Source organism: Metopolophium dirhodum, chromosome 8, assembly GCF_019925205.1.
Source record: "Metopolophium dirhodum isolate CAU chromosome 8, ASM1992520v1, whole genome shotgun sequence".
Classification (NCBI taxonomy): domain Eukaryota; kingdom Metazoa; phylum Arthropoda; class Insecta; order Hemiptera; family Aphididae; genus Metopolophium; species Metopolophium dirhodum.
Window position 1 is genome coordinate 9,280,033 of NC_083567.1, and position 17,811 is coordinate 9,297,843.

The following is a 17,811-nucleotide window of genomic DNA, read 5'->3' on the forward strand; positions in this document are numbered from 1 at the left end:
TTTTAGAATCATTTAGAATCTTTTATTCTAGATCGGTGTGGTCCAACCTTTTGTAGTTGGTGAGACAGTTTACAAATTTATATAAACAATGGGGGTTGCCGAAAGAAAAAATAATTTTTTCTTATACATATTTTATTTTATAAGTAACAAAATATTATTATAACTTGTCACATTATAGATTAATAATAATTTAAAATAATTTATTATTATTAGTCGGCGATATGACTGACTGCCGTCGTCTCTTACTGCCTAATGCCTTATTGTTGATTGATAAATATAAAAGACCAACACATAAATCAGTTATTATATTTCAAACTTACCTTCAGTATCCAGTGAGACAAGAAGAAAATCCGGAACCGCCAACAGCTGTGTCAAACTGAACTGTCAAAGGCGAATATAAGAATGCACATGAAAATCACACTTTGCCCAGCATCCGGAGATGCGGAACTACGACTGGCCAATCAGAACAGATACGCCCTTTGGAAATCATTACAGTCCCCATCGCATGGGCGGAGTTTGGATTATCCCTTTTATTATGCAAATTTTGTCGCAAACAGGGTTTTCCTAAACAATGAGTTCAAAATATTATTTTTATTATTATTATTATTATTATTATTATTAAAGATTCAAAATTGATTTTATTTTAATTTGCAATTTCATGTGTGTGGATTTTTTCAGTAAAAATAAAAAAAAACTATTTTCGGAATATAGAAATAATTATTCCATGTTTTATAAGATTGACAATCATACGCACGCCTATATAGTATATACATAATACCTATTAAACGAACCTACATGAAATTTGAAAAATATTTATAAATTTAATTTAAATTTGAAAAATTCTTCCTTACGCGAAAATTCAATTTTATAGGGACCCGGCTCTACAAATGTATGCCAAAACAGCACCGCTGAGGTGGTGAATGGTGAATCCCTCTTAAAGACTTTGCTTAATTTTAACAAATTTTTAAATTAAGAATTTTACGTCAAATATTTTTAACACATGTGTCATTATTGCTCATACCTGACTTGAAGGGTTGTACTCCCACTCTAGTATACTACACACCACACACCCATATATGACAAAATAAATTACAATACCATTCATAATAGACACGGTAAAAAGATAATGCTAATTAAAATCAAAAATAAAACAACAGCTAAAGAATAACACCACGAGGCACCAATTAAGATAGGTAATATTTAAATATTATATTAATACGGATAATCAGTGAACTATATGTTTAGTTTTCTCTCTCTGACTCACGTGTGACATAGTAAACAATATATCTGCAAAACTCATTCGTTGACTTTTTTACGATATTTACATTTTTCTATTTTTAAATTTTAATATTTATAGTAAATATTCATTTAACTTGCATACAAATATTGTAAAAAATCCAAACTACAAACACAGATAACACATTGAACTTAATAAGTTCTTAAGTTTGATAATAGGTCAACTCACTTAAATAAAAAAGTTAACATTACTAAATTAGTTCTCCTGAACGTATAATATGTAGAATGTGGTTCAGTAAGAGAAAACAACATAATATAGTGCGCTGACATTTTCTGAATCAATCTTATACATTTGTAATGAAATTTATAAATAGTAACGGATAACATCAATATAATGTTCAGTTTACGGCAGCTGTGGTAGTGTGGTTGCAGTCGGCTAAGTTTTAGTCATTTTGACAAATAAATTACGATCCTTATAAAAAGTGCACGTTATAAATTATGTTTTAAAAATTATTATGTTATGATATAAATGATTTTATTTTTAGTAAACACTTTGAAGCAGAAAAGAGTTTTTATTAGGGGACTATGCCCCTTTCTCTAACCAACCACCAAATTGCGCTTCTCTACAAATTGTTTAAATATTAAGATAAATAACTATACTGTAGAAATAACATATTTTTCTAAAATTACGTGCCGAAAATCAGGTAATTTTTTTTTCTTTTTACTGTGTGCAATTAAATCATGAACAATATTATATAATATACCTAATAAAATAATCTAAATAATTTAAATTTAAATGTGTGCATCAAGAGACTTAATAAAAAAAATGACAAAACTAATTACAAATTATTAATTTGATTGATGCCAAATAATTTATATTTGCTTTATGACTTTTAACTTTTAATACAGTGAGTCGATTTCTTGGATCATATTTGATAAAATTAATTTCCAAAAAGAGTGACGCACATGAATATGTTGAAGAAAAAATTGACAAAATTACCAATGCTACTATATCATTAAAGTGGAATAATTTTCTGAAATAATATATAGCATTCCACACACTTTCAAAATCGTGTTTCCTGTCATTTCAACCAAACTGCATCACACTCAATTTCTTCCAATTGACTCAATAGTCAATGCTCATAAATACAATAGTCTGCAATAGGTATGTCATACATTATATTTTCAAAACTAAATATAACAATATGATATAAATTGTTTTCACTGAGCATTTTTAAAAATTGATCACACAATTTCAATTTAAAATACTCTTAATCAAAATATAATAATTATAGAAATGTTAAGGTGTCCACAATTTATGTTGACACATAATTCATAAATTATCAATTCACCATCCGTATTGCAAATATTATATGCATATACTTAATAAGAGAGTTGTATGGCCAAAATATAGAAGTCAATATTATATAATAAGTGTAATATTGTCTATTATTATTTATTTTATAGAATGAATAAGCTCGGTATGATAAATAATTTTGATTTTTGATCATAATTTGATGATAAATGTATGTCTGAATTTACTTTGAACACTTTTATCATAAAATGACTGACGTCAATACTTAAGAATACACAATCATATAGACAACTCAGCTATAGCCTTATGTCTTTAAAATACATAGAAAAAGTATAATAATTTACTCATAATTTACTACGAAGAAATGTATTAGGTATGAGACGTTGAATGTCAAACGTTTTATAGTTAAAATATTAACACTAAGTTTATAATAATATGAATCGGGCTACTAAACTATCGATGTTTAATATTGTTTTTTTATCAACTAGTTTATAATGTTATGTATGATATATTGAGGTAAGTACACCATTAAAATCCACGAGCATCTAAAATTATTATACATTTATTTACTTTTAGATAAAGACGTAACTGATATTCTAAAACTTTAAATATTGATGAATTCTTTGTGCACTTATACAATTATACCTATACGAATATGTATTAATTTATTGGCACGTCATAACCATTTTCTCAAATATGTGCACTTTGTTATCATAATATTCTGCCTAATTAAATAAGAAATGTCACGGAAATTAATGCTAATATTTCGTTAGTTTGCAAAACTTGCGTTTGTTTTTAATTGATAAAACCTGTGTATACGTCACATCTGTATCCATAGGGACGAAAACAGTTATTACGAGTGCTTGTCACGGCAGAAGAAAGTTACCCGAATACCGCAGTCTTATAAGAACTCTATTTGTGTTTTGAATATTTTAAAAGTAACAACAAATTTTTTTATCTTGTTATTCAATCGACCTATAGTAAATTTATTATATTACACGCAAAAGTATGTCCATGAATTACACATGTAATCAAGTAAGTAATTTATCAAACAACGAATAATTAAACGTAAAGGTGCCTATTATAGGTATATATAGTATAGTATTAACACTATTATGATCAATATTGTTTTGGTAATGACATTTTAAATAGAAAATAATTACCTATTTACAAATTATAGACATTGTTTAGAAATATGATGTTTCACCGTACTCCTGTTTTTATTTTTCAAAATTACATAAATCGGATCCGAAAGTGATAAAAATGAACCTACAAAAGGTACATTTTACAAAAATTAAAATCATTAATTAGATATTGTAATGTTACCTATATATGAGTTGCATAATGTATCGAGTAAAAATAATTATCAACCGTGATAAGTGAAACAAATAATTAATAATTAATAAAGTAATTAAAGACCATCTTTTTTGTTTCACATTTATTGTTTGCAGCGATAAATAAAAAAACAATTGAACTACAATTAAGCATTTAATCAATGTAAAGTGGTATCCATGCATACTTTTGATTTTGTTAATATTATAGAATTTATATAACTTTCTCTATTTTCTAATGCTAAGCTGTTCATACTGCAACTGTTCCACAATTTTAAATTTACCTTTTTTTAAATTTGAATATAATATACGATTTTTAACGAACTGATCATATGGTATCAATGTATCATTTCCATTTTTGTAGGTCCTTAGTATGGATTATATTTTATTATACGTACCTAGGACCTAGGTACAAATTTATAGGTATACTGTAACAATATTTATTATAAAAATTATAAAATACATACAATTTATATATTAATATTTTATAATTATTATATTATATTATATACCTATAGTATAGTGGCTAGTACACCATGTGTATATTATTATCTTTATTTTAAAACTAAAAAGTCTACGCCTCCCTTTCTTATCAATACCTATATAAACTTACACCGCAAGCATTATTTGCAGTGCTACTGATTAAATAGCATATAACTATATAAATACATACCTATTATATATATTTTATAATTACAGTTTTAATTCAATTTTGTGCCTGCGCTACAATTAAGTGTGCCATTACTTTTCTTAATCGATATAATATCGCGTTTATTGTATAATATATTCTATGTGTACAAGTTTCGATTGAAAAGTAAATATTGTATACATCATAATATATATCTAATATTGTACGTATAATTTGCAGATGCGCTAGCCGCTATAATATGATATCTATACCATGTTTAGTATATACCACGCTTACCCACCGCCTCCCTATCGGAAAAAAAATATTGCCATAGAAAAGCGTTATAATCTGTGTTGGATTTGTTTTCAAAACATCTAAAAAAAAATATAAAAAACAATTTATATTCAATTCTGCCTCCTGTTTTATAATGTAAAGCGCACTAGCGATATAATAACTATCTTTATGGCTAAATGTGCTGCAGCGAGTTGTGTGTGTATATACACTGCAGATTCGAAGGGATAACATAATCCCTTCTGATCATTAATCAACCCCCTCGAACAACCTATCTACAATGACAAACTATACATATATTATAAAGAATAATAATAATAATAAACAAGTATAAGCCGAAATGACCCATCGCCAACAGAGTTTTACGCTGCTGCAGGTGTATTTCATATTTTTAGGGACCAGCCAGTCGATGAATATAAATAATAAGCAAGACAAAAGCGGAATAAATAACAAATAATAATATATGTGTACTTAACGCTTTTTACGCGAATTATTATACTATTATACAGCGCAATGATGACGATATAAGAACAGATGGTCTAAAAGTTAAAACCAATTATAATGGAACATATTACTATATTGTTATGGTTTCTTATAAAAATTACATACAGTGGAACCTCGATAAGTCGAAAACCTTGATAAGTCAAAAAAAATTCCGTCCCCTTGCGAAAACCTCGATTACTCGAAAAAAAAACTATAGATAACTCGAACATTCTGTGCTCCGAATATGACGGATAATGACAGATAATTTTATAAACATTTGTCTAATCGGCTTGTCCGTTCCGATGTTATAGTTTTTAAGTTTGTTTATAAAAAACCTTCCTTTTTGCATACATCGTATAATATATAAATACGGTGAAATCAAACGAATCAAACTTTCTTTTGTATAGTAAAAAGTTCTTGTTTCACCATACAGAGTCGTTAAGACTTTTTCTAAATCAAAAGCTGCCATAAAAAATTGTAGTTCAATTGTTGCTCCCACTTAATCAAGATTTTCAATTTTCTAGCTGCCTAATAGGTATAAAAGTTCTCTTTTACAAGAGCTTTGGCTGATATTTAGATAGGTACATCTAATACTCTTTTCGTGGAGAAATCACGGTAGTGATGGTATATTAGCTGGTAGGTATCTCAAAACCGACAAAAACGCTGAGTCACGGCCATTTTCACTGTGGGTTAAATATCGATAGGTATTATTATATAGCTGGTAATATATACCAGCCCGGTACAGTTCGAATGAAATATTTTTTATATAATCGTTTTGAAAATGTTCGTATTGTGTATACGCCATAGAAAATATCTGAGCATATTATTATATACAAACCGAACAGAAAAGATTTTTAGTTTACATCGACGTGTCGCGGTATAGGTGCGTACGGCGACGTGACCGATGCGCGCGAAACGCCCAGTGAGGGGGGTGGCTTTTTTTTGTGCCACGTGCACTGCGCCACTGCTCATATATATAACGACGTCAACAAACACGGGATTGCGGGATTATATCAATGGGCAACTCCAAAGCCATCAATCAATTTCTCCGTTCTCCCTCGTACGTTCTTTTTTTCCTCCGTCCTCGCTCTCTTACACCTCTTCTTTTCTCCGTTTCTCTTCTTTCGCGTCGCGTCCTTTTATTTTATTATTATTTGTATGCATTTGCCTAATAATATTATTGTATTATAAGAACACGCGCGATAATTAGATTACAGTCGATCTTTATCAACTTATAACCGCAACCTAGTATCGAGGTAAACGCGCGTGTGAAGTTGCCACCCCTACTTTGTCTGATCGAATTCAAACTAGTACCAAGTTTTTGAAAACTATTTGCAACAATTTTCACCGAAAAACATTTTCGTCACACATTCTTTATACTGACAGAAATACATTTTATTTGGGGTGCATAGTTCACCTTGCACAGTTGCACCACAACTTTATCTGGCCTGCAACCATTCTAACACTAATACAGTAATACCTATACCAAGTTTTTGCAAATTATATTTAATGAATGTCCAACTTATTGGTACAATATTATAATAATATTGTAATATGAACCCGTGCACATTTTATAAGTTCTTAACACTAAAAAATTAAGTTTCTAAATAATTTTATAGACAGTCAACGGAGTCTAATTAATTAACAGACAATCACTGCTTCATCTAGTTGAACAATTTTTTTCATGTATATATTATATCATCATTCGTCAGCTTTGATGCTGATCAAAATTTAGTGGGTGGAAATATTATTATTACATTTGACATACTATTAATACAAAAAAGAATTAATTCAAGTAAGAGACAATGATATAAATTAAATAAAAGATGAATGTAAGTTCCTACTCATTACACACGAACGAATATTATTTCTGATGGCGTAAAAAATGTATTGCAAATTGTTTTTATGGTGTTGTAAATTGTTGCAAATAACTAGATACTTAGGTTGTAAAAGTATGAAATAAAAAATGAAAACAAGTGTACCTTACTTATACCTTTAAAAAAAAAATAACAACTATTAATATGTATTAGAATATTATACGAATTATGAATAAAATATTATTATTTATATAATATAATGTTTGCGTATTGATATAACATAGCAATATTGCATCTGCAATAATATAAATAATATATTTATTTATATTACTATACAATGCTGCATAAATTATTAGGTATTGTATTGCCTAATTATTAATTATTTTATAGAACGATCATAACATAAACTCTCTGCCAAATTCCGTGTAAAAAAAACTCCAAGTATAAAAAAACCAAGCAGATCTAAAAGTTGTAGTATAATTTTATAGCCAAGTCTTTGAACTATAGTGTTGTTCAAATTGTTATTGCTAAAATAGCCTACTAATAATTAAACCTAGCTAGGTGACTTACGTTAAAAATTTAAAAATACTATAACATATAATCAGTACATAATAGATACATATTATTATAGTCTATATTACCATAGAAACAGCGAATGTGTTTCTACTTTCTAATCAAGTGTTTTGAAGGCGCCAAGCTAAGTTCAATATTACTTAGCAAACTATTTTAAGATAAATTATATCTACATATATATAGTTCATAGACTTAGCTATAAAATAATTTACACGACAACTGCACAACTTTTAGAGCTGGTTTTTTTTTATACCTAGCGTATTGTTTGTTTGCGTTTGAATATACGGCAATATTGCATTTGCAATACCATGAATACAATGCGGCGTTAAATTATTACGTATTGTATTTGTTGTTGAGGACGATATGAATATATTACAATACACTAATCTGTTGTTTACAAACAATTAGAACGGCCGTCCGTCATTGTCACAGACGACGCGGCACACACCACGCGCGCGCGGTTACTAGTCGCAATAATTACAATAATCCCGATGCATATGGGCCGATGTACAATATATTATTATTATTACGATTGTAGTATAATAATATAAGGACCGACCGGCAATGCAGTGCGCGCGCATAATAAATAAACAAAAAACACAATATAATGTGAGGGACGCGGCTGCATGCAGTGCATAATATACCGGGTGATCTATTTAACGATCCATTTAACGCAAGACGCTCGTTATTATTTAAAAAACTAAATAATGACGTTTTGGAAAACATTTATTTTACAACTTTTTAATTCGTTAAAAAACAACATATTCTAAGGAAAAATAATTTTTTTTTCTGTTTATCGTTATAAATTTTTATTTTTAAATTGTTTTAATGACGACAACTCTTAATTCTTTATTCCAGAGCACAATATTTTTTGAAAATACATCGATGTTTGAACATCAAATATTGGACGAGTAATTTATGAATTATAACTTATAAGTATATAACTATATAAGTTATAAGTATTTAAAGTTGAGATTTTCCTTACCTGCTGCGGGTACCTGGTGGCTGGTACACAATACTACGCAATATGTATTATTTAAAAAATATATCACGTAATTAAACTTTTTTTTAATTTTTGCTTTTTATTACTTATCGTTTATAATGACTATTGGCTATAATGACTTAATTTAAACGGTCCCTTTATAGTCATAATAGGTGATATATACATGTATACAACTGTTGTAATGTGCAACGCGTGAAAATCGTAAAATAAATTTAATTTAATATATTTTTACCTTTACAGTGAACTCAGTAGTGCAGTAATAGTGATTAATTTTCAAAACAGCCTAACAAATATGTTGGCAAGTTGTTAGACTATTTATTATAAGGAGATGGGAGAACAAAAGTAGATTTGATTGACGGGGGGGGGGGAGTCACCTAGTTGTACCCCATACAGAAGTTAGTTACAGCTTTTTTGTTTTGGCTTGAACCAGCTTAAACCAACGACCATACAGTTAAGCTTTATATTTTACGATGAATAAAAATGTTTTATTTCCTTTAGCTAGTTCAATGTTCAAGATCGATCGGAATAGTGATAATATTAATTTTTATTCCAAGGCGTGTATTACTTTTAATTATAAAAAACTTAAACTTATAACTTTAAATTATTAAAAATTTGATATTAAGTTGAGTGATGTAATGATTTTATTTAATATTCTAATGTAAGTGTAATATCATTTACTATTAAAAGATAACTAAAAAATATACTAACTACTTATTTTTTTAAATTATAAAATCTATTTGTTAAAACATATAAAAATGTTTTTGTAAAACACAAGTATAGGTACAAAGGTAGGTACTAACCAATATGAGTTTTTATGAAATTATATTTTGCATTCAATTTCTTCTATTTTTTTGAGGAGGGTGGTAGGTTAGTTTTGTTAAGGCCCATTTTCTTCATGGCACACCCCATACCAAGTTCTTGCGCACGCCTTTGTGGCCAAATCGTCACATATCATGACGACACGATAATAAGGCTATATGGCATATCGGAATCCTAATGTCCACCAAATACAAAATCCGAATTACGCGAGCTTCAGATTGAACGATTGAAATGATTGAATGATTTTCACATTTTTAGAATTGGGCACTTAACAAACGGAGTACGTACTTGAATATAATATGCGAAAGACACTTATTTGAATGTAAGTATATATAGGAACGTTGTCGTTTTTTGGCTTTTGACATTAATAGATTTTTTTTTTAAAATACGCGTGTGCGTGTATGACAATATTACTACGGGACGTAAATACCTACAGTCATGAATCATGAATGTATAGTAAAATATATTTAAATATGTTATATAATATTATTATTGTTATTATTGTTATTATTGCGGCAAAATAAGTCCGATTAGACGACGGATCGGCAATAATATAGGAACGTAGGTAGTGATGTTTTGGATATTAAATTGGTCGTGCATGCTCGATAGAAAATTATAATGTTATTCTATGTATGCCGTTTTATGTCCGCGCACAGCGAAATAGTTTAATATAATACGCGTCGTACCTATGTTATACTGTTTTCAGTTCGACAAAGCGTATCAACCGACGAGATTGGGAAATTGGGAAGTTCCGAAATGGCATCTCAATCGTCCGAAGGGTCGTTCAACCGTTACGAAAGTCATTGCTAACGACAGGGGACATTTGCTTCCCGGGGTGCAAAAAACCGATCAGAAGCACTGGGCCGGACTCTACTTGGGCACGTATCAGTTGCCGAAACGCATCTCGAAAGAAATCGGTAATATATTATTATATTTATTAGGGCACGAATTTCCACGTTAATTCAGTGGCGAGCCGGGCCTAGGTGGTAGATGTACACCGCATATATTAATATAGATATAATAGTAAAAATATATTTTAATTTTAATTCAATGTCAGTTAAACTGTATATTTTATTCTATAGACTATAATACAAAATGCAATTATAAAAACATTTGATATTCGCTTAAACATGATAAATATTATACTCCTAAAATTTAGTCGAGATATGCAATAAATACATATCAACTAGTATGCATGTCAAACAGAGCACCGTAGGTCCGTTTAAATACGTCCGTGGTTAAAACCAAATTAATATAATATTATGATAGTATCTACCTATCTAGCTACTATTATTTTTAGAATTGTTAATTTTGTTAATACAATATGTACAATAGGTAATTAATAATATTATTCTTGAAACAATGAATGTGAGATACCATTTTCTATTTATCACTAATTTATATTATTACGCCTATGAAGACTTAACTTATTGATTCTAATATTCTAATATTATATAGTAAAAAACCAGAATTTAGTTGAAATGTTGTTATAATTTAAGACAATTTAGTAAATCGCCTAACAAATTAATATTTGTATTACATTTTAATGTTATACAACAAGCAACTTATGGAAATGCATTAAAAAATGTATTTATATAGATATTTGCATAAATAATATTGTACCTAAACTGTACTTTGCTCAAACGCCTCAAACCAGTCAACATTTCAGTATTTTTACTAACGGTTTGGCAATAAAATGTAATTTGTTGAAAGGTAAATAATATTATATTCACTATAAAACGTGTGTCTAACCGACTATAGGTGTATTGCATTTATAAAATTTTACATTATATTATAATACAAAAATTCTACGTCATTCGTGGGCTTTTTAACTATGGGTGTATTCATTTTTGGGTTTTTTTTTTCGCCAGCCGTTTTTCCGTGGTCTTTTTTACCGACTGCCAAAATAACGATAATATAATGTATTATGCGCTTACTCTGTGTACACAGCTACAGAACTATCCGGTCCGAAGTGTCAGACGTGGATGAAACGCTCATATCACCACCCGTTCATCGATCGTAGCCAACGAAACAAGACCGAGAACGGCGAGAACAATAATAAACTGGAACTAATTAATGCCAATAAAGAACAACGACAACAACCTATAGCCAACGAAGAAGCCGACAGGGATTCGATTAAGTCCGTCAAGTCTGCGGTGAGTCATTGCCGAACGCCGTCGCGTCTTGTGGATCCTTGTGCGATAAATGAAAAACCATTGATTGATACCTCGATTGATATAGACAATGATTTATGACAATACAATAATCTATAATAATAAATGGAAATGTTTGTGTGTGTGTGTGTGTGTGTATACACTGTGAAAGCGATCAACAGCCAAATCTATCGCACCAATGGTTCTGAAATTTGATAGGTACGTAGGTAATGCTATAGGTACCTACTGGAATGCTAAGGATGTGCACCTCGAATCCAGATGTTTGCATCTTAAAGAAGGACTACGTAGGGATTTGTTGGCTCGCGAACAACTTATATTGTTGTATACTTGTATTATAGGGTTGCCATCGGTTACAGAAAATAAAACAGTTATTATAATTGGATATAATTTTAGAGTTTAGACCTGTATTTTATATTTAATCAAAATCACCCAAATAACTGTTTTCAAAATATGCGTGTAGTTTACATTGAACAAGGTTTAAAACAGGGTAAATTTACTGGAATTATTTGATTTGACACAGACAACGCAGTGCTGGATCAAAAACTAACTAATAAAACATTATTTTTATTCATTTATTGTTGCCATTGGTTACAGAAATAGTTTTTAATTTCTATGATTGGATATAATTTTATAACTGTATTTTATATTTGGTCAAAACAACCCGTTTTATTACTATATATGTTAAGAATCTGTGTAGTTTACATTTAACGGAGTTTAAAAAGGGTTTACCGCGGTAATTTAATTTAAAAAAAGGCAACATCAGGAAGGATCAACTATAAAAATAATAATATAATAGCAACTTTGGTAAATAAAAATTGCAATATTGTTTTAAAATTATGTTTAGTTAAAAGTTATAAAGCTCGTGAACAATAAATAAAATAAATTTTGTTGTCTACCGAAACAACACGTAAGTCACCATTTAATATAATATATAATAGTAGCTACAAAATAAATATTTATTATCTACTATACATCTTCGGTTATGGTGAGTCAATGTATAATACGCTATACTACTATTGCATATAATTATTAGAAAACATACTACAAAAAATAAGTATATCTGTATTACCTATACGTAATATGAATTTGATCCTAACTATAAAGCAATGTAAATATTATTTTTAGAAGCTATAATAATTGCATAGCAGTCTCTTCACTTTTAAAATAATTTTTTTAATATAAATATTTATTAATTTTAAATACAAATTTTAAAAAGAGACAACGTTTTAAAGGAGACGAATCCGATACGTACCTAGTGATACGAAATAACTCAAATAGTTAGGTACCCACTCGTACCGAAAACTGACTCTGATACGGGTCAGTATGGTACAAGCTGGTATGCCACATGTCCACATGTGTAACTTCTTGAACACTCAATATTGAACCGATATACGAATCGATACACTCCAATTTCTTCATAGAAAATCTTGGATTTTTGTTCCTTTGTAATCATCTTTGTAACAACAATAATGATTTTGAATTCTGGTAAATTTTTTCGTACATTTAAAATATATAAAATTAAAAAAAACATTTTTATTTGTAAAACCCTGAACCCATTTGATGCACGTGAAAGGGTCGACTTATATTCAAAATATATATAAAAAAATATTATTACAACGTATCTAACAAAATTCCGAGTCCGTGAATATAATTAATATTCAAAATGTTTTTAACCTTTATACTTTATACTACATATAGGCATATAGCTATAGCCTATATAAGTACCACTGTATGTCTGTATATGATAATAAAAAAAATGTCTTAAAATATCAAATCACGATGAAATGCTTAAGTTATTTTTTTCTATATGACTAAGATAAAAAAAATATGGAACCCAGTTTTATAAATAAAAAAGCTATAGTTGTAATAGCTATAACTACTGCTATCAGTATTATATTGTGAATTATGATCATTCTTAAACATAACATAATAATTCTTATTAAATACAGACTACGTAGTCAATAATCAGTATTCAGTTGAAACATTTCAAACTTTTTTCATCGATTTTCATAACACAAATATAATTTTTATTTGACATTAAAAATAATTTTTTACAGCTTAGAAACTGGTGTGTATTAATTATTAAAATATAAATATAAATTATTATATCCGATTACGATACGATTACGAAATTAGTAACCACGACTACAATCTGTAAGAACGTGCATACTGACAGATACCACGGGAGAATAGACTTTTAATAGACTTTTGTACAACTTCACAAGGAAACGTAAAAACCAATAATTTTGTAGGTATTTAAGAAAAACGAAATAATAAAACTTCAATTCAGCCTTCGTAATTTAAATTTCCTAAAATGTTTTCTATTTTCTATTAATATAATTTTCGTATTATATTATTGTAAAATAATAAAATCCCTTTAAAAAACTACTAAATATGCTATCGCAGGTCTAAAAAAATTATAAAAATTATTATTCCCAAATTCGTTCAAAGATATTTCAAAATAACGTCGGCTACACAACTAGAGAGGGCTAATTGTGCTTCCCTACATTTTAAGAAAATTTGAAAATTGCTTTCGATGTTCTGTGAAAATATTACGGAAAACATAACCGTTAAAAATGCACGTGGTCCGGAGCAAGGAGAAGGATAAAGGATATTTTTTTTTGCTATTTTTAAAAATATAATCAAGAAAATGATTTTAAACATATTATAAAAAACTTAATTGCGTAAAAATTTAACATTTTTGAATTATAACCTTGTGTCAATCATTTAAAATATACTAACTACTCAAAAAAAATTTCGTTTAAATATATTGATTTGGCACGTAGATACGGAGGATGATACTTGATTTTTGGCCCCTTATATATCCTGACCTGCTATATTCTAAATATAATTGTGACTTAAGACTTATTTGAGTAACTATTATACTATTCAAGCATTATACTTAGTAGTGCATATACTTATAACTACCAGCTATCTATTATACATTATAATTAATAATATATATCATACTGTTAACTAAAAAGAATATTTTTTTTTAAATACTTATGTATTTGTTTTAAAAGTTTTTAGACCACCACCCTCTCCCCGCGACAAAATCCTAAATCCGCCACTATGCCTACCCCATCTATCTTATTTCTTTCTACTTACTTCATTTTCATAGCCACTCTCACTTGTTCTCTATCTCTCTCTCTTTCACGCGACGATTGGGTACAATATAAGTAAAGTCAAAATGTTGCTCAGTGTGGGTGTTAAAGTAATAAAATTATTATGAAGTATTGATTCGATTTCAGGTATCGGACATGCCGGCGCCAAACGTTTCCAGGATCGAGACGGTCAGGAATTGCGCATCGGCGGACGGCCGCGGACCTTTGAACTCCACTGCAGACGACGACGACTGCAACAGCAGCGGCGTTCGTAGGACAAGACAACGCGGAGCAGTCGACGGCGGCGGCGCGAAAACACCGTCCAGCCCCGCGCTGAGCCGCATAAGCGCAAGCTGTGGCCACCTGCAGGTCACGGGCGCGGAAGACGAGCGGCCGATAGGACGCAGGTACGGGGACGCACAGAGACACCACGGACTGCCGGACGCCATCGAGGACGCTGTGTACCGGTCGCTGCAGACGAAGCGACATAAACATCCGGGACTGGGACTGAACGGCTGCTGGCCCAAGTGTTCCGCGGTAGCGTACAAGTCGTTCAACGACCCAGGACCAACGCAATGCAGCAAGCTCCGGGTGTACAGGCCAAAGACGTCGTCGTCGTCATCGCCGCCTCCGTCGTCAGCTGACGGCGGTGACGGTGAGAAAAAAGACCCAGCCAGGAGGCGTAACAAAAATCCGTCGCGGCCCAAAACGTGCGGACCCGTTATGACGGCCCAGCAGTTAACCGACATCAAGCTGGCCCTGTGCTGGGACCTGGACGCGCCGTTCGACCGGAACCGGCCACCAAGGCCGCCCGACGAGCCAGCTGTGTTCCACAAGGTTCGGCAGCAACTGCAAATGCAACAGCAAATGCAGCAGCCGTGCGCTGGGGGCCCCGCGGCGGGCAAACCACAAAACTCGTCGGCCGTCATGGGCTTCGTGCGAACGGCCGGAAACTGTAACGTCGACGGTGACGGTGACGGCGAAGTGGTGCCGGAAGCGCGACGAACTCAGACCCGCGAGTGTCTGATGAAAAATCGCAATCTGTCGGCCGTCATGGAACTGATACCGAACAAAGAACGTGAGGACGGCCGTAGACTCGCAGCTGCAGCGGCGGCGACGACGGACGGCATTGTCACCGCAGCCGCTGACCGAACTGCTCTCTCGAACAAATCGTCGTCGTCGTCGTCGTCCGCATGTCGTGGCAAAAACGGTTCGGACGTCAACGGCCGGAACGACGACGCCTGCAAATCAAACGACCACGACCACGGCCACGGCGATCACGACGACGACGACGATAACGACCACCACCACAAGTCGAACAAGCCTGGTGCGGTGCAGTGTTCCACCGTCGATTCGCCATCCGACCGGCGGCGTCATAGGCCGACACAACACTGCAGCAGCTCCGCCGCGGAAAAGGAACCGAAACCCAAGCGGCACGGCCGACACTCCTACCGGCCTTGCCTGGCTTGCGACGACCCGAACGTGGCCGCGGCCTCCAACTTCAAGAGGGACGACGAGTGCGAGCACTACAAAATGGCGTTTAAGGCGGGCGTGCCAGTCAGTACGCCGGTCAGGCTGCGGACGGCCGCGGCCGGCAAACCGGCCAAGCACCTCAAAGTTCCCAAACCGAAGACTACCAACTCGGACAAAAAGAAGTACGTTATCGGCACGCTGCTGCCGCCGTTCTCCATGTGGCCCGGCACCACGGCCCGCGATTACCCCGAACACTGGAGGCTCACGTCCGTGTACAGGCAAGCGTTCAAGCCGCTTGAGCTGCGCAAACAGCCTCTGCTCCAGACCATTTATCTGTGAAGACGGCGACGGTGGGGCGGTGAATGACGGTGATCGTTGAGGATGGGGGATGGGGGACAGTAAGTATATATCTAAATAATGTAAGCAGTAAGACTCATATAGGCGGCAATGGGGGAGGGGGGCTTGAGGGACCTTAGTGTCCCTTAAATAAATTTATTTGAGACCGAAGTACCCTCAAAAATAAAACAAATAATACCTATTTTACACGAAGGCTAGATTTAAATTTACATTAGGTTATTATTTTAGATTCCGAGTGAAGGGAGCTCTATTGATTTGACAATAATATTTATTATTTATTTGTCTGTATAGGTAAACGTTTTTGGCTGTATATCTTTATTGGGTCCAAAAAATATCTCTCTTTAGATCGAAAATTTCCTCATAGATTCGTACTTAAGATAGGTAATTTTTCAAAACTCATTAATTTTTCAAAAATTGGGAAAAACAATCAAAAATTTCATTTTTTTTATTTATTGATTGATTGATTTAGTGCTGTTGTCTTAGATAATTAAGCTCTACCGTTAAAATTTGACTAAAATCGGTAAATTTGTCCAATAATGAAATTTATTTTGAATATTTATTCGTAACTCTAAAAATAATAGTTTAGAGACTTATAAAATGTTAAGTAAAATATTATAAGTTATAACAGTAAAACAGGCGGGCCGGGCTTAGGACATGGTATCAAATACTTAACCGTTACCACTTACCAGCTACCCCCCCCCCCCATCCGCCCTCTCAATACTTACAGGATCTCCGCCTGTACTTAATGAGTATAACTCTGTATAATATACTAAGTATATCTAATACATATATATAATATATAAAAGTGATTGTGCGTTTGTTTGGAAAGCTGTCGAAGTAATATTCACATAATATTATAGGTTCGGTTGGTACTTGGCCCGCCGGTTTTTGTATTGATTATGCGCCGCAAAAAATATTAATAAAAAATAAATCATTTACGGCCAATGCAACGTATGCCGAGTCAGCTAGTATTTATTATACAAAATAATCTAATGTTATTATATGTTGAGCAATGAGTTTAGACGACATCACACTTGTATTCTAACCTAACCTAACCAATCATAGCGAGACTAAACTAATTCGAATTCGTATTTTATGTAATCTATATCAATATTATGGATTCGTGTTTTCAAGATGTGTGTGAAAGTGTATTATAGTTTGGAGGATAGAACGATGACACTGTGAAAAGTTAAAATGTCATCATGAC

At 32.2% G+C, this 17,811-nt stretch overlaps 1 protein-coding gene across 1 annotated transcript; it reads left to right on the plus strand.

Annotated features, from left to right (window-relative positions):
- The first annotated feature begins 3,482 nt into the window (after positions 1 to 3,482).
- On the plus strand, positions 3,483 to 16,588 carry LOC132950844 (uncharacterized). The gene is made up of 4 exons (XM_061022434.1): positions 3,483 to 3,586; positions 10,203 to 10,413; positions 11,447 to 11,652; positions 14,922 to 16,588. Exons 1-4 carry the CDS (start codon positions 3,560 to 3,562, stop codon positions 16,584 to 16,586), a joined length of 2,109 nt encoding a protein of 702 aa, XP_060878417.1. The 5' UTR covers positions 3,483 to 3,559; the 3' UTR covers positions 16,587 to 16,588.
- Positions 16,589 to 17,811: the final 1,223 nt, after the last annotated feature.

What these genes read in the sequence shown, in the direction of transcription:
- LOC132950844 (XM_061022434.1), top strand. Translation starts at nt 3,560, where the DNA reads ATGTCCATGAATTACACATGTAATCAA. An exon ending in TGAATTACACATGTAATCAA is followed by an intron (nt 3,587 to 10,202) that starts GTAAGTAATTTA and finishes TACTGTTTTCAG; the next exon opens with TTCGACAAAGCGTATCAACC. An exon ending in ACGCATCTCGAAAGAAATCG is followed by an intron (nt 10,414 to 11,446) that starts GTAATATATTAT and finishes CTGTGTACACAG; the next exon opens with CTACAGAACTATCCGGTCCG.